Raw genomic sequence first — 25,890 nt, forward strand, 5'->3', positions numbered from 1 at the left:
TTCAAGAACAAACAAACAAACAAACAAACAAACAATAATAACAACCACCACCTAGCTCAATCATCATCTTTGGGAACGCTTTTCCCATTCAACCTACTTAAACCTCATTCTAAATAGGATTGGTTGCTGTATTTTTTGAATTCCAACAAAACATATTCAATACTTCCTGGAACTAATGTGCCACATCTTTCAATTTTGAGTTTCTGAAGTGTAGCACCCACTTGACACAGTGGAAGTACTAAACACATGTATAAATACGTGGAATGAATGTGTCGATGGATGGGGGGTGGGTGGATAGTTGGATAGATGGCTGGGGGACAAATAAACTGGTGAATTATTTTGCCTAGATTTATTTTTTATCTTATCAATTCAGATAATAATGCGAAATAATAGATGTTCTAAGTTATCTATTCTCAAAAAGCAAAGAACTAGTGATTTCCTTTCTTTTTCTTACATGTACTCTCTCTTCTTTTCCTTTTTTCCCTCAAACCAAGAGGATGTAGTGTTGTAACTTGCCTTCCACAGTAAGTTTCAAGTAGATAAATAGTTAGTCTTCTGGGGGTATTTTAGAAAATTATGACTACTCCTCTCTCACCTTCCCTGAATTGTGTCATTCCTTGCCCCTAGATATGAAAGCATTCCTTCTGCCTCCTGAAGACTGGCTCTTTTCACAGAAACAAACAAACAAACAAACAAACAAAAACTTTACTTTTCACAGATGTCGCTTTTGGACCCTGCTTATCAGATTTCTAGTACCTCTCCATAAGTTTCTTTGAGGCATATCTGCTCTTTATTACCTACCTACAGCATCAGTGACACTTGCCAAACCAGAGGATGACTTGCCTTCATTTTTATATTTCCAATCCCTCACAAAAATATATAGCATGGATTATAATGTCTAACAAAATCAACGACCTCTTTTATTCCCTCAGGTTACACCACTAACTTATGCAGTTTTTACAAATTCACTATTTATTTCACAAACATTATCAGAAAGAAAAATTCATAATATACCCATAAGTCCAGCCCTGCAACGTATCTAACTTATTATTCTATGATGCGTTCAAGTCCTTGAGCATGAAAAATATCTACGCAACATGCAGACAATTTGTATTCTGCTTTTTCCAGTTAACATGACATAAACAATTTTATTATCATACTTTTTAGCCAAAGAGAAAGCTCTGTTTCTAACTTACCCTCTAAAGTGGCATAGGGGAAGGTCTAGATTTAGATAGATTGAATTCTGGCTCTGCCACTAACTTGCTAGGTAGCCTAAGTCTATTTATTTCAACTCCTGTAAGCCTCAGTTTGCTCCTCAGTAACATGGGCTTGATAATAGCTTACTCACAGAACTGTGGTAAAAACTGACTTCTGTATATAAGGTTTTGACAGTGTTTGCCTTAAGCAGGCATTCATGAATATGTGACTCACAGGTAACTGCAGTATCTTTAAAACATGGATCTATCATGACTTAGAATACAAAGTACACATGAATAATTAAGATGAAATACAAGATTGAATTCAAGTAAATTCTACATTTGGGTCCCACCCGCAGAACACTGAGAGTTTACATTCACTCACCTGAAATTGGAGATACTTAGGTGGAAAAGCTTAAAAAATCACTGATATCTATCACCACTCTTTCACAGATATATTTGAGCGACCTTCCTCAGATCACAGAATGTCAGAACTAGGGCTGGAAATAGAACTCCTATGTTCTCAAAAGCTGTTGAAAGGCTTTGATACCAAATACCACCTTTCCCATCACCACTCCCTCAGCCAATACAGCACAAAATGCACACATCATTAATTAATCAAGACTTTTTCAGAGGGATCACATTATGGGAAAATGAAAAAAAGAAAAAGAAGAAGAAATAGAAAAAGAAACACATACTAGGTATTAGCATGATAGCCACAACTAACAAAATATTAAGGAGGGGTAAATTCATGGCTGGAAGAGGCCATGTAACTTCCCCAAGAGCACACAGCTAGCTAGGGGTGAATTTGGGAGTCTGAATCCACATCAGTATGTCCCCATCATCTTTCAACTAGAATTTAACTCAATCAAAATCAACAGATATTTTTAGGGGCGCCTGGGTGGCTCAGTGGGTAAAGCCTCTGCCTTCGGCTCAGGTCATGACCTCAGGGTCCTGGGATGGAGCCCCACATTGGGCTTTCTGCTCAGCAGGGAGCCTGCTTCCTCCTCTCTCTCTGCCTGCCTCCCTGCCTACTTGTGATCTCTGTCTGTCAAATAAATAAATAAAATCTTTAAAAATTAAAAAAAAAAAATCAACAGATATTTTTGACTGCCCAGTCTGTGCCAGGTGCTGTGTTATGATGTGACAGTGAACAAGACAGATGCAGTCCTTGCATCCATGGGGTTTATTGTCTAGATGAGAAAACAGACACTTGCACGGAAGCAAAGTGTGGTGAGCATCAGGTAAGGTAAAGTACCTTCAGTGTTTGTAAAATATTCACGCAATGAGAACATGTAAATGTGAGCCTCTACTCTGTTTCAGAATTAAATTACACTCTAGGTTAAACATGCTTACCCATACTGGCCTGGGAATCTGACCACCATCATCCTGCATTATTTCTGTGGGAACATGCAAGCTGAATTCTAACCTGATTCAGAAGCACAGCAATGCTCAAAGTTGGGAGCACAGCCATACTCAAAGTTGGTACCTGCATTTTATATGATGTTTTAATGCAACAGCAGCAGATTTACCTTTCTCATTAGCTTCTGCTGAGTATGAAAAAATAAAATTAGCATCAGCATTTATTTCTAGAAAGTAGAGCAATTGAGATGAGAGGATCAATCAAACCACAAAGATTAATTATTGAGTATCTGCTTGGAATTTGGCACTTTGCCCAGAAAGTGTAGAAATATAGAAGAAATATAAGACTGGATCAACCCTATCCTTGGAGAGTCTGTAAACCAAGTATCAGATATCCATATAAGAGCAATTCTAGTAAATGGTAGGTTATGTCAAAATTTCAGGAGACTGGGGTGAACATATGACTGTGGAATGGCTAGATGGATCAGAGACCAGAGGAGCTGACTCTGGCAAGACACCCATAACTTGGGTATTTGGGGAGAATTCATCATGGCAGAGGGAGGAGTGTTCATTGTGGAGAAAGACCTAAGACAAGGTGAGCTGTGAAATAATGAATAGACATTGAAGCTGATGTTGGGGAGTACTGGGGAATAAGTTCTTAGATGAAGTTCTAAATGAAAGAGTACTTTGTCTTAATCACATTGGCATCCCCAATGCTAGACTGGTGCCTGACAAAGAGTGGGTGCTCAGTTCATGTTTAGTGAGCGGTGAAATAGAAAGACAATGTATGGGGCGCCTGAGTAGTTCAGTGGGTTAAAGCCTCTTCTTCGGCTCCAGTCATGATCCCAGGGTCCTGGGATCGAGCCCCACATCGGGCTCTCTGCTCATCGGAGAGCCTGCTTCTCTTCCTCTCTCTCTGCCTGCCTCTCTGCCTACTTGTGATCTCTCTCTGTCAAATAAATAAACAAAAATCTTTAAAAAATTTTAAAAAAAGAAAGACAGTGTATTCATTAAGAGAGAAATAATAAAAATAAAAATAATAGTAATAAAAAAGTGTTGAGTCCTCTTTCAACATTAACCAGACAAGCATAACATGATAAGAACAAATGTGAAACTGCACATAATTCAGTGCTAAATTCTACAATAAAACCGAAAGTTTCAGAATATAGCAGAATAAGTGACTAAGACAGGGCAAAAAGAATCTGTGATGATTTCTTAAGAAATCAACCTGGAGGAAACTGGGTTGGGCCTATTAGAAAAAGCAAGGTTTGGCTCTCCGACGTTCACAGTTCAGATGCTCATAGGGTGAGGCAGATAACGTACATAAACATGAGAAGCCAGTCATGTAGAAGCTCAACAGAAAATGGTGAGTCTGTTGCTTTTATTAAATAGCTTGGCAAGGCAAACAAGATAGATCTGTGGACTAGATTCGGGCTGAGAACCACCAACTGGACAATTAGATAAGCAAAAGGAAGAAAAAAAGAGTTCAATCGAGACAGAGAAAACAGGTAAAGAACAAAGAGGAAAGAACATGAAGGCCTGGAGGAAGACGCAGAGCCTGGTCTTAACCAGAATGCAGAATGCTGGCTGAAATTAATAGGAAATGTGGCTGGAGAGAAAAGCTTAGTTGAGTTTAGATTCCAGGTAGAAGAGGTAATAGATGAAGCGTCAAAGATAAACGTTAGCATGTTGTATTGCTTGGAGAAACTGCGATGAGATTAAACATTTTATTTTCTAATCTGGGCCGCTGAATCAATTGCATTTATCTCGAAGACGAATGTTGCCTGAAATCTCCGTGAGAAAATGTCTATTCTAGAACTCCTCAATTGCTTTCTGAAAACTTTCCTCGTTTAGTCACTAGCTGCTGCCCCCAGATTGTAGATGACAGGTGGGGCACTATAGACGGAGCCGTGGATCAAAAGGATCTTCGAACAGAGAGCATTTTGTTCCTCGCTTAACACATTTCACTTAAGGATTTACATTTACACCAGTTGAACAAATCAAAGTTATGGTTCCCTCAGTAACTGTAACCTGGACCAAACACAGCTATATTTTTCTGCTGCCATGCAGGCTTTTAACTCATGCCTCCCAACTGTGAAGGGGAGATTTAATTCAGATATTATGCAAGAAATGCTTTCTAGAAAGCAAGTGGCTGGCCCAGTGAAGGTGTAGTGTAAATGGCTGCTCCTTTCAACTTGTGCTTTTGTGCAAAGGTTCCCTGCAGACAGAAACCTTCCAGAGCCCCTCCACAGTCTTTCATGGTGAGCGAAAAGATAACTTCTCCATTCCTGCAAGCTGTCACGCTTGCTCATTCATGGGTCGGAGCTCAGCTTTGTTATTGTGGGCATTTGGTGTCAATGAAAGGCACTACAAGGTACCGAGACTGGATGAGAGTAAGCGATTGAGGCACTTACCCAAGGGGCAAAACTTAAGGGGCAAAGAATAATAATAATAAAACTCAAGAGTAGAGATGAAGCATATTTAATGCCATATTTTTAAAAATAAAAGTTAATTTAAAAAATCCATGATGAACAAAATATCAAAATGTTGATTCTTTTTTTTAAATTTTTTTTTTTTTTTAATTTGACAGAGATCACAAGTAGGCAGAGAGGCAGGCAGAGAGAGAGGAAGGGAAGCAGGATCCCTGCTGAGCAGAGAGCCCGATGTGGGGCTCGATCCCAGGACCCTGAGATCATGACCTGAGCCAAAGGCAGAGGCTTTAACCCACTGAGCCACTCTGGTGCCCTCAAAATGTTGATTCTTCAAAAATATTGCATTGATACATTATTTTTGTTGATTACTGAATTTTGGGTGTCCTCTTACATTTTGCTGCCCTCCCAGACAAGTGCCTCATTTGTTTCAGGCTCATCTTGGCCCTGAGAGGCAGTCCGCATGGGTGAGGGACAGAGGAGAGATGGAGCAAATGAAGAGGGGCCATTGTGGATTTGGCTGTAGGCGAATTCCTTTAAACTTTGGTTACGGCAGATAAAGAAATATCGAAGAGCATCTCAAGAAGTATTTCTAGTTGGTATTGATGAAACAGAACGTGTTGGATTATTAATTTTATTGGAGAGGGTTCTAGTCAACCAGCAACAAAAGCTGTCTTCTAATTTTCCAGGTGGATTCTCTGAGAATAAACGACACCAGGACCATCTGTTAAGTTATGCCAGACCACTCACTTTCCAAGCCTGCCAAGTACAGGTTGAGTGACATTCAAGCCCCACATGTTGACCTAGGGAATTATTGCATAGACAGGGCTGTCATATAGCCCAAGTGAAATCCTATAGCCTGCAAGGTCCTTGAGACCACAGAAGGCTTTTATGCTCATCCACATTCCCAGTCCCCAGGCTAGTCCTGGGTTCCTGCCTGCTGACATTGGTTTAGTCATCTGTTCATTTGGTGGGAGGTTACATGGCCTCCTGACAGGCTGAGGCAGTTAATAGGATGCAATCCTCTGGTAAGGCCAGTCATTTGTCTGCAGATCTTATTACTGTCTCCGATAAAGCAGAGAAAAACCCTTATCTATTAGCAACCCTTTGTATTGGAATAGGTATGCTTTGGGGAACGGCTAGTCCTCAAAATGCATTCTTTGTAAGTGAACAATCACTCCTTAAATACTTCAAAGATAAGCTTTTATTTGTTTGTTTGTTTGTTTGTTTACAACAGTGTTAGCTTTATGGACAAGTTGGATGTACGCTTCATCCAGCTTCCCTTATTGTTAAAATCCTAACGTCAACATGACCAGAGCACAATTACAGAAAATTCACATTGGTACAGTCCTGTCAACTGAACTACAGACATTGTTCTAATTTTGCCAGTATTCCTTCTTATGCCCATTTTTCAGTTTATGGTCCAATTCAGGATCCCACATTGAATTTAGTTGTCATGTTTCCTAAGTCCCGCCTGTCTCTGACAGTGCTTCGTATTTGGAGACCTGGACTTGTGAGGAGCACTAGTGTGCTGTTGCATGGAACGTCCCTCCGCTGGGGCCGTCGAAAGTATTCTCATTATTAGATTGTGGCTGTGCATTTTTTGCAAGACTCCTCACATAAATGCTGCTGTCCTCTTCAGGGCCTCTTATCAGGAGGGAGGTGATGCTGGTATGGGCCCTTTCTGGTGATGCTCCTTTCATCACTTGATGAAGGGGGTGGCACTCGGGTTCTTCTACTGTAAAGTTACTATCTTTCCTTGTGTCATTGAAAAGTGTGTACTTTGGGATTAGGCAAATACCCTGTTTCTCATCACACTTTTGCCCATCACTTTTAGACTCCGTTGATGGTTCTTCCTTGTGACAATGATGACTGCACTGTTTGCCTAATCCCAATCCTAATGCTAATCATCTCTAAACTATATTTAAGGCCCAAAGACCAAAACCTACTGAGGTGAAAGACAGCAGTCTCCTGTCAAATGAGACAGGATGGATCTGAGATCCCACAGTTCTGAGATTAAACACCCAGTTGAGGAACGGCAAGCTTACGGTGCCCGACTACTCTTCCCTGCCCCTCACCAATGTAGGAATCAGGGCTCTTTCTCACTGACCTATGTAAACACTCAACACTACTAGGGAAAAAAAATCATTACCAGTTCAATAAGAATTGCCATGGGAAATGGAAAATATTTATTTATCTCTGCTCTAGGTTGAGTGTTCAGTTTCTCTCAAAATCGCTGCATCCCTGGGGCATCCTCTCTTTGACCATGAAAAGTTGCAGACAGCAGATCCAGGGCTGCTGGGGAGAAGAGAAGTGCACCACTGGCTCCCCTGTGCTTTGGGGTTTTTATTGTTTTAGGCAATTCTGTTGAGTCCCAGGCAGTGTGCTGGTATGTGTTTATCAACTGACTTTCCAGAAAGACAAAATCAGAAGCCTGAGTACACAGTGTTTGCCAGTCCTGTAGTATGGGGATTCCCTTCATGACTGACGTCACTGAACGGAGAGTTGGGAAGAGATGGACAGCAGTAGAAGAGACCTCAATAGAATTTCTGTCATAGATATCGCAGATGTAAACATCCTCAAGCGCACAGATAAAAGTTTAGTAAGATAATTAGGAAGTGATGTGTTTTGAGTATCTATTTATTATGTTTGATTTTAATATAGCCTATTTAATTATAGATATTTATATAAATTTTTAATAATGGCAGTTATTTAACAAATAACTCACAAGATTCCTAAAAATTTAACACTTGTTTCTCGTGAGCTGGTGTGAACCAGCTCCAACACACAACGGCATAAAATAGTTACCATGAGTGAAATTTTGGAACACCCCAAAGAAGCCCTTGAAAAGGCAGGATGACACTTTTCCCCAGACCCTTCAGGAACCCATACAAGGTCCAGATGCCCTGTGGGGAATGGCTCTGCTCCAGCGACAGCATCTGTGGCTTTTTGGCAAGCCTCCTGTGGAGCCCATGAGGGCTCCAAAGCATCTGGCTGCCACCAGGTCCGCCTCAAAGGCTGTTTTCAATGCTAATGGGGTACAGAGTTCTCCCCAGACTCGATACCTATTTGCCATTCTCCCAGGAGGCCACTTGGCCCTTCACTCTTCTTAAAAGAATTATAGGCCTGGAACAATTGCAAGAAGCATAGGAGGGAAGGGGAACAGAGAGGCAAGATAAAAGTCACATGTACAGAGTATGGATTATATAATAATATAGTTCAGTGCTATGTGTTTGCACAGATGTTCTTGTTTACTCTAATCCTGACACACTGGGAGAAATAACATCCTCATTTTACAGAAAGAGGGTATGACTTCCCAAGTCTCCCAACATTAAGAAGAAGTGGATCAGGATGTGTTCCCAACTCTGCTCATCACTGTGGCCACAGCATAGAGAATATAGCCCTTGATAGCAGCTCTAGAAGTATCTGTGGAATGGATACATGAATGTAGCCTGACTCCAAAACCTGTCTCTTACCTCTGTCTCAGGCAGATGAAGCCAGAGAAAGCGCTCTTAAATGGTGAAGTGTACACGCGAAGAGGAAGAAGGCAATGTGTGGGGGAGGGGGTTGAGTGGAGAGTGAGACGGGGGGATTCCCTCCAAGCTCTGCCTTTTACTGATGCCCTGACCAGTGGGCCACTCTCTGAGGCTAGGCTTCCTCACCGGTAAAATGGAAGAGTAAAACCTACTTTCCCATGTGATTGCCAGAAACAGTTGTGATGCATGCGAGAGCACTTTGCACGCTGAAGTACATCATATGTGTGTATCATATGTCACCATCCATGACATCATAACATTATTCAATTGGCCTAGAAAGGGCACATTTAATGCCATGGAAGCAGAGGAAGAGCAAAGCGTAAAAAGGGAATGGCTTTGGACAGAGCAGAGAAGGTGGAGGGGTCGTATCAATGTCAGCTTTAATTTGGGGGCTTAATTAGCTGCTCTCTGTTTGGAAAGCACCACAGATAAAAGAGTTTGCAAGCCTTGTCTCCCTGTCTTTTGTTTGAAATATGAGGGAACATATAGGTTAGAAGAAAACCCTGCTGCTTCTGCATGGTGGTATCGATTCCTGGGAATTAAATGGTAATTCAAAGAGGCAGCAGTGGCCTCCCTTTAACCCTGAATCAAGCAGGCTGCCTAGGCTTATCAGAGAGCCCAGAACTAAGGTAGCCATAGGGGGTGCACTTCAGAAGAAGACACTCAATGACAGATTTCTTTCCCACATGTCAGGTCAGGGGCAGTGCTGGCCCAAGAATGCCCTCTAGTCTCCACTGCTCCTGGTGCCTACCATTGTCCTTTCCCCACCCACCGGAACCCTGATGGAGCTGCTGATGTGATGTCCCTTTTACGTCAATGTCTGATCCTCTTTACAGGAGGGGCATGAGTGTGTGTGTATGTGTGTTAAGTCACACATGCATATTCAACACAATAGACAAATCACCCGTAGCACCTGGGGGAGGCAGGAAAGTGGGAAAAGGGGATGGGGAAAAAAGGTAAGAAACACATACACACACAAAAACAAATAAAAAACAAACAAGGGAGGTCCTGGCCCATACCAGTGATGGTAATGTGTCATACACTGAGGGTGATTCATTCAACCCTGCACCTGACATCCAAGAAATGCAAAGAGAGGAAGGAGAATTCTCTCCTAGCACTCAGAGCAGAAGACCCAAGGGAGAAATCAGCTTCCACCATTGATTTGGGCAAGTCATATTCGTTCACATATACATTCCTACAACAGAGAGTTTTGTGAGCCAGGCATCGTGAGGGAGGTGGGCAGGGAAGAGTCGAGCTCCTGTGAGGCTGGTGTCTGTCCTCACAGCACTCCTGGCCCCACAGGCAGAGCAGTCCACAGAGGATGACAACACAGATGCCATGACAGAGCAGGCAAAAGCTGCTCGTAGGACGCAAGAGAAGGGCTGGGGAAGAAGGTTATTAAAAGAATTTTAGTGGAGCAGTAGGATGGAGAATGAAGGAACTGGCAAGAGACGAGGCTGAAACTCTGATCTGGGCAAAGCCAGGGGAGCAAGGGCTTGTTGTCTGAGCTTCGGAGGTCAAAGCCTGGCAGGGGCACACTCAGGAAAGTGCAACACCAAGCAATTAATGCCATAGTATCAGTCCGGATACACAGTTATGAAGACACAGAGAAGGAAGTCTTTGATTCTGTGTAGGGGTTTACAGGGGAGACTATGAGGGCATGGAGCTGAGAAGATTTTAGAAAGGAAGTATTATCTGAGCTGAACCTAAAAGGCATTTAGGACTTTAGGTGCATAGAAAGAATAGGAATTAAGGACATTCCAGGCGAAAGAAAACACAGGAGCAAAAGCCTTCCCTACCAGCATCTAAGTTGATAAATAAAAATACCAGAAATCCCAAACAGTTCATGACTAATAGTGTGCTTTGGTTAACAACCTCCCAGATTTAGTCAAAGGACTTATAGGGTTATAAAAATTAAAAAGCTGACTCTGAGCATTCTCTCCCTCCGTGAAGCAGGTATAACCAACCCCATCTCCTGTTCAGGCTTAGGAGTCAGCTTTACATACTTTGGACTGCTAAGCAGTGTACAAAATGATGACTCTTCTCTTAGAGGAATGAAACATAAAAACAAAAAGGCTGTTTTAAGAGATGGGAAGAAGAAAAAAAAAAAAAAAAAACACTCTCTCCGGGTTTGGCGCAAAATTAAATCTTATGAGTTACTCAGCAGCCAGCAAGGCACAGAATGAAGCCAGTGTAAAATAGGCTTTCCAAGTAACTGGAGTTGACAAGTAACCTTGTTCTAGAAGGGGGAGAAAGGGGTTAACAGAGGCAGGAGTCGGGTCTTTCTCCCTTCACTTAAGCCTGTCCCTTTCATATGCTAAGTGCAACTCGAGCAAGCTCACGGAGAGAATTTAACACTATTATTAAAAAAATGTCAACACCCTGGCTAAAGCAGACATCACCCCCTGAGTCATATGCCACCCAGGGTTACAATGAATAAGGTAATAACAGGAAAACAGAGCTTCCTCATGCCACACCTGCTGTGCTGGGTTGTAATTACTCAAACATTGGCAATCAATTGAAGACTAGCATCTTTTCCCATCCCCCAACACACAATGCCTCCCAAAAGAAAGCTTGGCATGCTGCACTCTAATTTCTAGATTTCCTCATGTGTTTCCAACCCTGAGCAATGGTTCCTGCAGGTAGATATAACCTATAGTTGGGTGGGGAGACAGGCTTTTCCATGGTGCCACCAAAGTGACAGTAAAAGGGAATGGCTATGCTGTTATCAGCAGAGAAGATCCAAACAACCAGAAGGAAAATCCAGGACTTTTATCCTAGGAGGGGTTTTAATTTTTCCTCCAAAATTTCCAATTTTGAGAAGTCAGTGCCTGTAGAAATCAAACAGCATGCTTGATGGTCTGGATTTTCAAAGTCAGATATTTGCACAGGCCATGTCCCCACTACTGCATGACAATGAATTTATGAGTACAAATGAATGTGCTTGAAGATTTTGCCTTTTTATGGTTTATTAAATGCCATATTGGAAAACGCTAGGTTTCATAGACTGGAAAGGGCTCTTTAATTAAGAAGGTAAAGGACTGAGGATGAGTCCAACCAGTCTTTCATTTCCAGTGAATACTGAAGATTAAAAAAAAAAAAAAAAAATAGGGCACATTAGAGTGACGGTTAGTAAAGGATAGTCCTTGGCCCAATAGCATCCACATTACCTGGGAACTCAGAAAAATAAATGATCGGGTTCCATCCTCCAAATAAAATGATCAGAAACCTGTTTTTACAGCTCTTCCAGGTCACACTGATCCATGCTCAAGTTTAAGACTTCCTACACAAGAGCAGTGCTCCTCTGCCCTTGTTGCCTATTACCACCAGCTGGTAAAGTTGTCCTTGTGATGCCCTACCAATCCCAGACCAGTTAAATCAGAATAGCGGGGCTGGGCCTTGACACAGCTGCTTTAGAAAAAAAAAAAAAAAAACTTCTCAGGTGATCTATACACAAAGCCAGAGTGCAGAGGCGCTATAGGCCAGAACAAGAAAGATTTAGATGAGATACTTTGGGATTTCTGATAGTTAGCTGGGTTCAAAGTAATAATGGCTACTGAAAGAGTCCCTTTGTGGAAGAAAAATCTTTTGAGAAGAAGAGAGATTTCCTTCTTCATGAGCTGAAGAGGTTGGCTGTGAACCTCACCAACAGTGAGAACATCAGAATCTTATACCAAACCCAATGGTAATAATAGTATTTAATAACACATCCAGCAAAGACAGTTGCTCAACCTAAGAAAGAGGTGGGCTAGGACGCACAGTCAGAAGTCATTATAAAAGCAATGCACTCAGAGACAGTAAAGAGTGACACCACACCTCCCACACACTTCAAGTCCAAATGCCACAATCCTCCAAGGGGAGCTCAGAGCTTCCCACTCACTTCTCAGCTTTGAAGCCCCTAGTACCCAGGGCATGTGAGACAGCAGGCTCTTCTCATCAGTGCCTGATGTTACCCAGTGTGCAAAACGATGGCAGCCCATCAGAACAGAACACTAGGAGACCGCTCACATGTGATGGGCAGAGCCTGAGCACTGCTGCTTAACAAATGAACCGTGAACTTCTACTTAAATCAGGGAAATAGATAACCCATTATAAGTGCGTTCCTCAAACAGGGGTCCACTGGCATTTCCCAACAAATCCAGGATTTTTTCCCCATGAAAAGGGACGTGAGGATTACTGAATTGTAAGAAATAAGGTAAATTATTTTCAACAGGAAGAGGTAGCATTCTTTAGGATGTTTCTGGAGAAATAAGGAGCCAACTCTAATGTTCCTATACTACAAGTGAGAGAAAGACCAAACTCTCCCTTAACTTTTTATAAAAGATCAAATAACAAAGACTGGAACCAGTTCAACAGCTGGTTGGTGAGCGCATTTATAAAAACACCCACCATCATCATGACATCGTGATGACATCATGACATCATCGTGACAACATCACAGAGGGAATTTTGCTTTATCCAAGCCCTTGGGCATTGATCTCCATCTCCCCCAAGAAAAAGAGGAGGATAAGAAGAAAATGAGAGGGAAAGACCATGCTCTTGTATCTCTCATGCCCATGATTATGCAGAATTTGGAGTCTGACTGACCTGGATTTTATTTTTGAACATATCATTTATTTGCTGGCTGGCCTTGAATGTAAAGTCTACGAATTTTAGGTTTCTCACCTTTAAAATGGGAATAATAATCCTTAGCTCCAATCAGGGTGAGCAGAGAGAAAACATAGATGGCAGCTGGTACAGTTTCTAGAAATCAGCAAATGAAGTAGTAGCTCTGATCTTTAGTTATTCATCCTTGAACATCCAGCTTCAATTCCTTTGGGAAGACTTACTTGACAAAAATGAATACACAGACACACACACACAGACACACACACACACTCAAAGTCTTTGTAGCTCCAGTATATTTTATATGCATCCATGAAATTTAGACATTATATTATGTTGCAATTGCTTATTTATATAATCTGTATAGATTTTCTTAAGGAAAGAGACCAGGCTTTGAGTGTCCTCAATGCCGGTTCATGTAGTTGATGTATCATATACATGAATGAATGAATGAATGAATGGGTGAGTCAAGCTACTGCATTTACCTTGTAATGAGATAAAAAGCTTAATTAGGATGGAAAAAGATGGAAAGGGCAAGACACATTAGGAAGTTGATAACAATCATTGACTAAGGGATCTAAGCAGTAAAGGAATAAAATGAATGTTCTGTAGTGTTTTCTAATGATAGCCAATCATAGATATAGTTCATCCAGAAGGCCCTCCTTTGAGCATTTCCTTGAGAGGAGAGGGGATGGGGGGGGGGGGGAATACTTAAATAAATACTTACAAAATACTTGGTTGTTTAAGTCTACCCAGTCCTCTGAAACCAGCCCATCTAGGAAAGGAGTGCTCTTGGACATTATGCAAAGACAAGGTGAGGTTGCCAAATGAACCTGATTTAAATCAAGAACCATTACCTTTCTCTTCCAAATCTTAAGAAATCTATATCCTTACTGTTACCACTAATCTATCTCCCTTACTCTCTTCTGCATTCTCTGACCTTTTGGAAGCCCTCTACTTATTCTCCTGAAGCTTTCTCTTTTGTGCCGTCGCTGCCTAATCTCTGGATGATGTCTACCAAATAGACATTGGATTCACTGGCACAGCCACCTCCCTACCACCATCCCACTCTTCATCCTGTCTCTAAAGTCTAGGCCTGAGCAATGCACTTAGCCAAAAAAAACCTTAACCGTTTTCACCATTGCAGGAGATAACCAAAGAAACAAAATCAAAGTAAATCAGCTAAAACAAAACAAAACAAAAAAAACAGACGAGAGTTTTCTTGACTGTGTAGGCATAAGAAACTCTCCCTCTGGCCTTTGTAAGCAAAGGTTTTAGTAAATGGACAAATCATTTAAAAGTTTGCAATATGTCCATACCTACCTCCTGAGAAATCCTGTCCAACAAGAAATATGGTGACATAATGGTACATGTTTAACTCCAATCCCTAAGCCATCTTTCACAGCCATGGGGGTTAGTCACTGGAAAAGTAGGCCTGCTGAGCACGCCGTTGACTTTTATCTTTAGACTTCAACTGCGATTCATCAGCATCAATATTTTAGAGCTTAATCAGCTCACTGCTAGTCTGAGTCCAGGACATCTACATCATCGTGAGGACTCACCGCATCCTGACAGCTGAGGACCTCCAAAATGCTGTTGAGTAGTTCGACACAGTACTTCTTCTCCTGGACCTGGTGTTGCATCTCATCCTTCTGTTCCAGCAGCTCCTTCAGTTCTTTGGTGATGACAGGAAGAAGAATGTCCCGGCACTCTGGGAAGGACGCAATTCAGAAGCATTTGAGCATCCTTATTCTGTAATTCCTTTTCCTCCTTTTCTCTCTTTCCTTCCTTCCTTCTAGATAATTTTTTATTAAATAAATAATTCATGATATGTTTTCCTTATAAAAAATTTTAACTATGAAAGATTAGGTTAAGATTTCCTTAGACCTTCATTCACAATTTCAGTCCCTCCCCCAATACTCACTCCCGAGAGGAAACCAATTCTTTTATTTCATATATATGTGTGTAAAAGAAATGTATATGCATATATATACATACATATAAAATTTATGTATGTGTATGCATTTAAAAATGTACCAGTATAAAATATGTAGTATCATTTTGATTTGGCCTCCACTTAAGTAAAATATATTATACTGTGATGATAAACCCTCATGATCTTTTTATAGTTTCACATATGTATCAGGATAAAACATATAGATAGTGTCATTTTGTTTTTGTGTCCTTTTCATAAAAGGAGATTATGCTCTATCTTGTCTTACGCCTTTATTTGTACTTTGACTTTTCTTCACTCACCTATTGAAGCACTCACCTTCTTGGAGTACTTTCTACGTTATTACACACATAGGGATCAACTGAATCATTTGTAGTTGTTGTATAGTATTCTCTATTATGGATATATTTTTTTATTTAGTAATAGCCCTAGTGATGAACATTTTTCACTGGCACAGACAGTACAAAATTGAACAACCTTCTACTTGCATCCTTATGCACAATGGTTTTCATTTGAAATAAATTAAAATATTCACCAAAAATGGTATCTCTCTTAGCATTGCTGTCTCAGGAAATTTCTGGAAAGTTCTGGAATCCTACACAGCTTTGCTTCTGTATTTCTCTTGAAAATGGCAAAGCTTCCAAGGATCAAAAAATAATTCCCCAAATTTTTCAAACTACCTCCACCCATCTACTCAGCTTCTACAGCTGAGATGTAAATCCTATACCCCAAGATTTCATTTTAATTTAATCTAATTCAATTAAAACAAACAGGTATTGAACATCATTGATGAAGAAGGCTATACTTTGATGAGGAAGGCTATATTTCCAGAAGTATAGCAGTAAGATAAGATTCTCACCCATTAGATACTTAGCATCTGACAAAGATCAGCAGCAGCAAAAACAAAGAGCAATGGTGGGATGAGGTGGAAAACATCTCTAGTTCTGTCACCCCAACATCTATACCATCTCCTGGCACAGCACCTTGGTTTCACTCTGGGGAGCCACCCTGCTGAGGACTATAAGCCTAGGGACACTCTCCTGAGGCTGCTGGCCCTTCTCTAGACAGGGACTAGATATCTGATCCTAATTAGAATAACCCCTGAAATCTGAATCTTGAGGGAACTTTAACAATAGTTGCTGCCATTGCTAACATACTGAATGCTTACAATGTGCCAGGCACTGTTTTAAGTGTCTTGCGGGGATTACCTCAGTCAATCTTTCCAATGACTTTGGAGGTAGATTCCACTATTTCCCCCTTTCCCTGAAGAAGAAACAGAAGGATGTGCCCAAGTGTTTATAGTTATTATCTTCTAAAGGATTTTGGCGTGTAACTTGGGAAATTTTTGTTTGTTAGAGAAAATGATATGTGTTTGCAAGCTCAATGTTGGAAAGCTAGGTGAGTTCATTTGAAGCTCTAAACTCTTTGCCATTAGATGAATGACTTCCTCAACTTCCTGAAACTTAACTTCCCAACTCTGCCTTCAGTGACATTGTCATAAATGAAACCAGCTGGAAGCTAAGAATTGTGTGTTCTCTAAGTTAGATGAGGATGATAAATTCTTCCTCTTTGAGAAGTTATTTTTTGAAAGTAAAATAAAAGAAATTTAAAACACAACAAAAAGTCTTGCTCTCCCACAGTTCTCTGCCCAAAAGGGAGTCCTCAAATGATGTGTTGTAAGAAGATTCGCATCCCTGCAACATATAGGGTAGCTGGAGGAAGAAAAGGGGGCAGAGACCATGTGCAAAGGGCAGAGACCTGTTGAATATGCCACTGCAATAGCCCAGGTGATGATAAATGAGACTTTTTTTTTAAAAGATTTTATTTATTTATTTGGCAGAGAGAGATCACAAGTAGGCAGAGAGGCAGGCAGAGAGAGAAAGGAGGAAGCAGGCTCCCTGCTGAGCAGAGAGCCCGATGCGGGACTCGATCCCAGGACCCTGAGATCATGACCTGAGCCCAAGGCAGCGGCTTAATCCACTGAGCAGCCCAGGCACCCCAAAAATGAGACTATTAAGGCTGGGCTCTTCCCCTCTAAAGTTCTAGCCTCTGATGCAACTTTTTTTGCCTTTTGTTGAAGCTAAAGATTCAAAAGGACTGGAAAATAAGGTGGTAAGAAATAGATCAAGAACAGTCAATTGTCTTGAGTTTAAAGCATAAGAAGACAATGTCTTAGTCTAAAACAGCCTGTTGTGACTCAAGATTAAAATCATTTAAAACTCGGTAAAATGGAATCACCAGGACCTAGAGTGATATGTAAAGACATATGTAAAGACAAATAAGAGGTTAATCCATTCAGGCAGTTAATTAACTCATACATTCATTTAGCTGGTCTATTACATTCATTGAAGGCTCCCTAAGGGGCAAACACTATTCTGTGGTGGAGGTAATGGTCAGGGGTTTCTGGCCCATTGCAGCAGCAAAGCCAACAGAAATAAGAAGCAGGAGTAAATAGACAGGAAAAAACCTGGTGCCTCTACCTCTTGGGAGTGGCAACCTGTTAGGACTGTTCATACAACAGAGCTGTGTGGTAACAAAGGTCAAGTTTTTCCTTAAAGGTTCATTCTGTTGGTGTTCTAGTTGAGATCCTTCCTTTAGATCCCATTACAAAGATATGAACTCAAGGGAAAAGGCCACTTGGGAGATTTTAGATGTTAATGCAGATCTCCTCAGGAAGTCACCAGAAACTTTAAATTCTACTTCAAATAGAGTTAAAATAGCAGATCCTCATGGTCTGGTTTTGAGCTCTCCATTCCTACCAAGTATTTAAGTAATAGTTAAGAGGCCTATGGATAGGGATGGTGAGAAGGTATTGGAAGAGTCAGATGAAGGGATAATCTAAATGGTTGTGAAGTCTTCATCCCGAAATCTATGATTCCCATGAAACACAGGTTCAGAGGAAGTGGCTAGAGCTAGGGTTGATTTGCCAGTTGGAAAGAAAGTGGATGTGCTTGCATTGTTTATGAACCACTGGGTGGGCGCCCCAGACCAGGCTCCGGCAGAAGCACTGCTCTATCTGTCTGCAAGTCCTCTCCTTCAGAGATTATCAAAAACCCAGCATCCCCATGAGAGACAAAGCCTCCTGGTGCTGAGAGTCAGCAAAATTTTAGCTGAGGAGGCCATTAATAACATGGCCTGCTTTTCAGAAAGTACTTTGTCTTCTCATTAACCATGATTTCTCAGAAACGTCTGGCTCCTCTGTTGTGAAATGAAATAATTTTTCTCCTTTGTAATTGGAGCTGTGAAATTATATTAGCCTGTAGAGCTTCAGGAAGTAGCATTTCTAAATTGTGGCTTGATTGTCAAGCAAACAAACACAAACGGTCTAAAAGATAAATGTTGCCAGCGTCTTAAATCAATCTTTACAAGCAGAGCCAGTGAGTATCAGAGATCTGCAAACCCATGCCAGGTACCTGACACCCAACAAAGGTTGGGAGGTCTGCCACCAGGTGACAAGCCCAAATTGTAACTGGACCAGGACTTAAGAAACTGCAGAGCTATTCAACTCTGTATTGTCACAGAAAAGAGCTTTCTTTTGTTGACATGATTGCAGAGAGGCCAATGTAGTGTTTCTGGGCTCTGGTTTCTTCCTTCTTGGAGAAAGTTTTGTCCTATGGAAGAAGGTGCTACTACCAGCAGCCATAGCTCTCTTGAAGTGTCATATGCTTTTGCAATCATTGCAAGACTCAGGGACTCTTTAAATATGAAGGTCTTTTCCCTCCCCTCCGTGTCCATAATATTAGCCCCGTAGAAAGAATGAAATGGAGATGCTTTCTCCATTTTGGAAAATCACCTTGAGATGCATCAGGCCAAAATTACATCGGTGACCACAGCCCCAACCCAGCTCCAGAGGGAAACACGCCTAAGCACTGCATAAGAACTCAGCATCTTCACCCAAAGGTCCACTCCTCCTCTGCTCTGTCTCAGAGTGAAGGCACCCAGTCACCCAGTCGGCCAAACAAAGTTGCTTCCTCTCTCTGAAACCAGTGCCAGTCCACCATGAAGTCGTATCCATCCTGCCCTCAAGCTAGCCTTCTCCACACTGCATTCCAAGTCTCCCAAACCCATCTCCTCATTTCCAAACTCAGTAGCGGGAATTTCCCCCAAACTCAAACCTGACCACAGGACTTGCTGCTTGAAATTCTTCCATGGTTTCCAATTGTCCTCAAGGTAAGTATTTTGAACTCTGTGGCAAAGCTGAAAGTCCTTTGTGACCAAACCCTTCCTACTTCCCCATATTCCTCTTCCCATGCTGTCCCAGCCTCCTCCTCTCCTGCTTCTCAGTTTTTGCGCATTATTTTCTTTCCCCAGAATGCTTTTATCCTGTCCATTTTTACTTACTTCTTGCCTTCTAGGTAACTTAAATGCCAAAACCCCCAGGACAACATCCCAGATACCCCAATATGTCTTAGGTGACCCTCTATTATGCTCCTGTAGCACACAAACTTGTGTCTTAATTATTTGTCACACTACATGGTCATTGTCTGTGTGATGGGATGAGCAGTGAGATCCTTGTTATCACCTCAGAAATGACGTTGAGACCCCAAACTGAAAACAAAAGATGTAATTACCCCACACTCTAAATGCAAATTGTCTCCAGTAGCGAGGGTATGCCTCAAGGTTTTCTGAGAGGTACCAGTTCAGTACAAGCCCCACACCAATCTCCATGCACCTGACAGAGGATCGGCAGAGGTCTTTGGATATAATGTGATATCCATAAAGAAAAGCCCCAAAGTGGACGTGGGGTAAGGAGGGGCCAAAGGGATCACTCATGAAATATATGAAGATGAGACTGGCACCTTATGTCTCCACTAGAGACATGTTGCCTGATCTTCGAGCCCAGATGCATCCCAGTTCTGGGATGGAGAATTACATTACAGAATGGAGAGACATGAGAAGACTTGGGAGCCCTGCTCTCACCAGAGGGAGAAGGGTTAAACTCAAGCAAGGCATCCTTGTTGGGCTTGGTCACATCCTCAGTGTAGTTACCCCATGTCTAAACCTGTCCATGGCAGCCTTCACTCGGAGTTTCATAGCCAGCCCCTTACTTTGTCACCAACATAGCTTAATCGATTCTTCAACCCCGTTCGGTATTTTACAGGCTTTAAGGTGAAACTCATTCTGCTTTAGCCAAGTTCCTATTGACCAAAAGGTGAATTCAGCTCAGCTCAGCCCTCATGGGAGACTGTGAGGAGCTTGCGGTTATCAAGGCTTGTCCTGTCCTCCCCACAGCCTTTTTGGCAAACAGATAAAATGCCTAACTGAAGCCCAAAATTCTCCCTAGGCAAGGCTGAGAGCAATGCAAACTTGGCTCAGTGCTTCTTTCTATTTGGTTGGGGACCGTTCTCAGGTGTCAGAGGCCATGTGGTTAGATCAGCTGGACATGGAGGAGGACCTCTACATACAACTCCTCTGACAGATAACAATTTGTTCTCACAACCTCCCTCCTCCAGCCAGTGTGTCACAAAGAAAAGTAATTCCACCCACTGGGAAATCAATAACTACCCACAGACTTCATATTCTGGATCAGGTTACAAGCCTCTTACAACTCTACTAGCATTTCCCCCCCGCATTCTTCAGCTGCAACTCATGATTCACTTTTCTTACCTCCCTGAAAGCACACCTAATTACAATATCCAGAATTGTCCCTCACCCCCCCTCCAGCCTGCGTCTGCTATGATACACGTCCTCACTTTATGGACCTTGAGGGCCAAAATATGTCTCCCCAGCTAAACAAACACAGCCTATTTGGAGATTTCAGAGCTCAGCAACTGTAAAAAATTCTCCTTAGGTATCTTAGAGGGGTGAATGCTTAAGAAGAAATATACTTCCAGAACTTTATTGGAGATACCCACTTTACTTTCAATCCCAGCTATTGCTTTTACCACATATCCTTTATATCTAACATGAGACATGACATTGCACTAAACCTGTAAGAAAATGCCCTATATGAAGTTGTAACTAACCATTCAGAAACATAGTGATGACAGGACAGGTAGATAGATTTATTGTTGCTGGAATTAAGAGGATGCATATTTGTGTCCAAAAAAAGTCACACTGATTATAAATATAATTTTTAAGCTCTGGTAGTCTGCATGTAATCTATTTATGTCTTGGAGTATTTAGATATAGATATATAGATATGGAGAGAGAGAAAGAGGGGGAGATCAAATAATTACTCTAACAGATACTGTTTTATTGGATGTTATAGTCTAGTGGATATCAAAAACAATTCATAAGGATAATAATTGTCTTAGGTTGGATTCTCCAGAAGCAAACTTAGAGATGGAGTTTGGGTGAAGGTGACTTACTTTTCAAGAGGTGTTCCAGAAAACACTGGAAGGGGAAAGGAGAAGTGGGACCATCAAGGGGGAGGAGGCTAAGTAGGCTGCAAAGGCAGGCAAGTGTCTCAGAAAGCGAATACTGGAAGCAATGGGGGCCACAGAGACAAAGCAGCTAGGGTATTTCAACCCGGGGATGGACAGCTATGGGCACCGTGAGTGCTCCCAGCACACAGACAAGCAGGCCCCTGCAGCCTAAGGACAGCACAGGGAAGCTGGTGTCAGTTGTTGGGAGAGAAAGTCCTCTTGGAGCTGTTGGGCACAAAAATGCTCATGGATCACAGGAAGCATGGAGCCCTGGAGTTGAGGTTGCAATGACAAATAAAGACAGCTGTCAGCAAGACAATGAGCTGGGCAACAGGAGAAGGAGAGTCTGGGCGTGCAGGGAAGACCATTCCACTTGAGGCAGTTAAGAAGGCCTCTCTGAGATGGCGATTCTTGAGCTGAGACCTGAGGGTAAGAAGGTAACAGCTGGCAGAGATCTCAGGAAAGAGCATTCCAAGCAGTGGAAACAGCATGTGAAAGGCCCTGGGGTAGAAATTTGCCTAACACATTGAAGGAATCACATGGATCAAGTGTGGCCAGATTGTAGAACGTGGGGAGCATAATAACGAGATGACAAACTTGGAGAGTCCCACTGGGGCCACATCTCATCAGACCCTATGGCCTGTGGTAAAGAGTTTCACCCTTGGGTGGAGATAAACAGGTTTTGTTTTTATATTTTTTATGAGTGTTGGGGGTAGGCCTAGAGAGGAAGGCAGAACACTACCGAGGCTTTTTGAGGAGGGTAAGAGGTTTAATGTTTATTGAGCCCTCACTATGTACGAGGCATTCTCTGTATAAAGAGTTTATCATTATATGCATAATGGAAACTGAAGCTCAGAGAGGTTCAGTAGCTTGCCTAATACCACACAGCTGTGATTAAAACCTAGAACAGGGCCCACGTTCACATCTACCAAGCTATCCTGTCTCCTTACAGTAACAGTGATGGGGAGAGACGATGAAAGCTTGATTAGTTTGTAGCATGTGAAACATACAGAAGTGGGAAGACTTGGGGCAGAGTTAACATGTCTTGCTGATGGATTAGAGGTGCTTTATCAATGTGCAAGCCCACGCAGTTTGAACATTTGAGTGAGAGAATAATAGATTCATTTTAGGGTTTACTAAAGTAGGCTCTAATCCTGGGGACCATTTCATTGCCTCAACTAGCAAGTAATGAAAAGATTCCCATCAACATTTCTCCGATGGCGTGAAGCAGCTACAGAGGTGGCCTGTCATCGCGCCTTCTGCAAGCTATTAGGGCATAATTGGTCTGTTCTGACAGGTACCTCTTTCACTTACCCCTTTGCACTTTCTGAGATCATTTTCAGTGCCACTGCTGACCGGCCTCCTCCCAGCCAGCTCACTCATTAAACCATAATCCAGCTCCATGGAAAGTGCTTTCAGGAAAATAAAGGTGCAGATGTGGCCAATTGAGTCATGACCCCAAATCTGATTTGTCCCTAACGCTTAGAACAATTACATTTGCAGTGCCACACCAGATGAGTGTAGCTCAGCCTGTTATAAGACTGTCTCTCCCACCTCCTAACCCTGACTAATGGAAGGAGAAGCAAATGGAAAAGCTTGGGGTGGAACCAAGTGGCCTTTATGTGGATAATCTGGGCCATCATTAAAGAAAGATTCTCATCAAAGTACTATGCTCCATTTCAAATTCATGCAAGAGGAGAAATGAGTCAAGTTAGCTTTTTGGCTGCAAAGAGCTGTGTCTTACATCCCATGTGCCCATTTGATTCTAACTCAGTGGCTTCCGGAATTCAAATTAATTTATAAGCACTTAGGACACCTATTAGAACAGTCAGTACCACCCACAGCCCTCCAGGGCTTATCATCCCTGACCCACTGCCTCTCTTCGACACTATGCTACACAGATCCCTTAATCCCTTTACCTCAGGCCCTGGCCCTTCCGAGACTCAATAGGATTCGATGGCTTCATGAATTTCACTCTATACTTAACCAAGAACTCTTTTTCACCTTTAACTCTTTCTGAGCTAATTTGCGGAGGTATATTCAAAATTTTCTCAGCAGTAGGAGTCATTATAACAAAAGTTTTAATGAAGGGTAGAAACCATTTATCCAGAAATCTCTTAAGAATGAAAGGGAATGGGAGCGGGGATATTAAGTATGAGACAGGCAACATACGTTGAACTCCTTCTCAGTGCCAGGCACCACACTAAAAATGTATTTAATCATTACCAAAACCTATTCCATATATTATGCTATCCCCATTTTACAGATGAGAAAATAGGAGCTCCAAGCAGCTTACCCAGGGTCAATTAGCTAGGGTGACTACAACTGAGGCAAGATTTCAACACGGGCCTGTCTGGCTGCAATGCTAGCCCCATTCCAACTCCACTCACACGTGCCTGAGCCCAGACAATCATTCCCAGCTCCTAGATTCTGCCAGCATGAGGCAACCACCCTCTGAACTTGTCAGCTCCCTCAAGCTGGCCTGAAATAGAAAGTCCAAGATCCTGGTCGAGTGATTTGTTTAATGGTTGGTTGGGGTTTTTTTTGTTTTGTTTTGTTTTGCTTTGTTTTGTTTTTTAGTAAGGGTTAGGGTCCCAGGGGAAGAAAAGAAACACAAATTCCAGAACTGGAATCCTAAACAATAATGAATACTCATCCGCTTGGTGATTCAATCTTCCGTTCAGTCATTCACTTTCATTTTGTTAATTCAACCAACCATTTCTTGAGCTACAATGGATTGAGCTTACCCATCTCACCAACGTTGGTTAGCAAAGAGCAATCATGACTTTCAAACAATTCACTACCTTTTCCTAGAAGACAGGGAGAGCCTGGAGCGAGATGTCTAATCTCAATCAAGTCCTGTTTCCTACAGTTCCTGGAACAATCTTGTCACACAGTAAGATCCTAATAAGTGTTAGATGAATGAATGAGTGTTTGCTGATTTCAGAGAGGGAGCCCTGTCTGCCTACACTGAGGGTAACTCTCAGAATCAGATCCCCATTTAGTGTCAAATTATTGCAATATTTATTGCTCGGTGCTGTCCTTGAAGAAACCAAATGACAGTAGCTGGAGGCTGAGGAAGGGATGTTTAAGGAGCAGAAAAGTATGTGTGCTTCTTTCCCTTCCCCACTTTCCCTGAGCAGCCCTTCTGGCAATACCTTCCCGTTCTTAGGTTTACCCCATCACAGAGGCAAGGATGGGAAGTGGACAGAATTCTGGATCAAGGGTCCAGAGACTTAGATCTGGGTCCTAGCCTCAGTGCTGGTAGGCTGTGTAGCCTCAGATAGGTCATTTTACCTCCCTTTCTCTAAAACTGGGGATTAAAATGCCTAATTCCTAAGAGGACCCAACCCAAACAAGACATCATACAAATTCAGTTGTAGTTATTAAGTATAGTGAGGTGTGGGGATCTGATCTTACGCCTAAAGCTTTTGGGATCCAAAGCAAAGCACGCGGGAACTTCAGTTTCCTTCAGCTGCAGCCGACATCTATACTTGACAAAACGCCTGCACCAGGCATGCTGGAATGAAATGGATTCGAAGCTATTACCTGTATCATTCAAACAAAGTGCGCTGCTGTCTGAAATAACCAAACTCAGAGGACTGCGTTCGAAGAGGTGGATATAAATTGAAATGATTGGGATATACGCCTTGGATTTTTATGTTCCCTTTTGTGTGTGGAGAGACTAGAAGAGAGCTCAGGTAAGCTTTTTCTGAACATCCTTTTACATTTCTGTTTGCAACTTAGAATAATAATGCCACTTGCCCACAGTCCTCAAGCCGCCCCCTGAGCAGTCCTGTATTGCTGCCATCACAAAACGTATGAATACCAAGAAGAACAAAAACCAACAGCAATGTTTTGGATCAATATGAGCAGCCAGCATTCCATTTCTGGGAAAAGTGCACTTCAAAAGCCTCTTGTTTACATTTTAAGGCTAACAGAGGGGCCCTTCATTTCAGAGAATTAAATGAGAAAATTCTCCTGGATTCAAGCATTAGCAAAATGGAATGGTTGTGTAATTGTCTCCAATCAGCATCTGATTCCCTCTTCCTCTCACCTTCCTTATAACGGCTCCAGAGGAGAGGAGGCTGGGGCCCCTCTCATTTACAGCCCGACACATTTAAAATCCAGTGTTGCTCATTACAAAGGGAAAACAGAGAAGTGTAATATATTTCAAACAAGCCGAATAATTGGAAGCAAACTTCAAAGAAGGGAGGGGGATTCACTGCCTTTTGCCCCCCACAAATACAAGTGGAAATGGGGAGAATTTCTCCTCTGGCCTCCTCTTCTTTCCTAAAGGCACTCAGCTAAGAAGGTAGAGAACAGACAGGGCTTTTGCCTGCTTCGTTTTTCCAGTCCTGCAACAGCGCCCCCGTGAGGCCTCCCTTGGAAGGCCCAAAGCGAAAGAGTGATTTAAGAAATGAATCACATACATAGGCC

The 25,890-nt window shown here is 42.1% G+C and overlaps 1 protein-coding gene across 2 annotated transcripts in view; it reads right to left on the minus strand.

The window, feature by feature from the left end:
* DOCK2 (dedicator of cytokinesis 2) overlaps positions 1-25,890 on the minus strand; it is a 411,048-nt gene that overhangs the window by 248,194 nt on the left and 136,964 nt on the right. For both annotated transcript variants that reach the window (XM_082726146.1, XM_082726145.1), the window contains exon 26: positions 14,691-14,839. In XM_082726146.1, coding sequence (XP_082582272.1) covers positions 14,691-14,839 — 149 coding nt within the window. The remainder of the gene's footprint in view (positions 1-14,690; positions 14,840-25,890) is intronic.

Source organism: Mustela nivalis (assembly GCF_964662115.1).
Source record: "Mustela nivalis genome assembly, chromosome: 3".
Classification (NCBI taxonomy): domain Eukaryota; kingdom Metazoa; phylum Chordata; class Mammalia; order Carnivora; family Mustelidae; genus Mustela; species Mustela nivalis.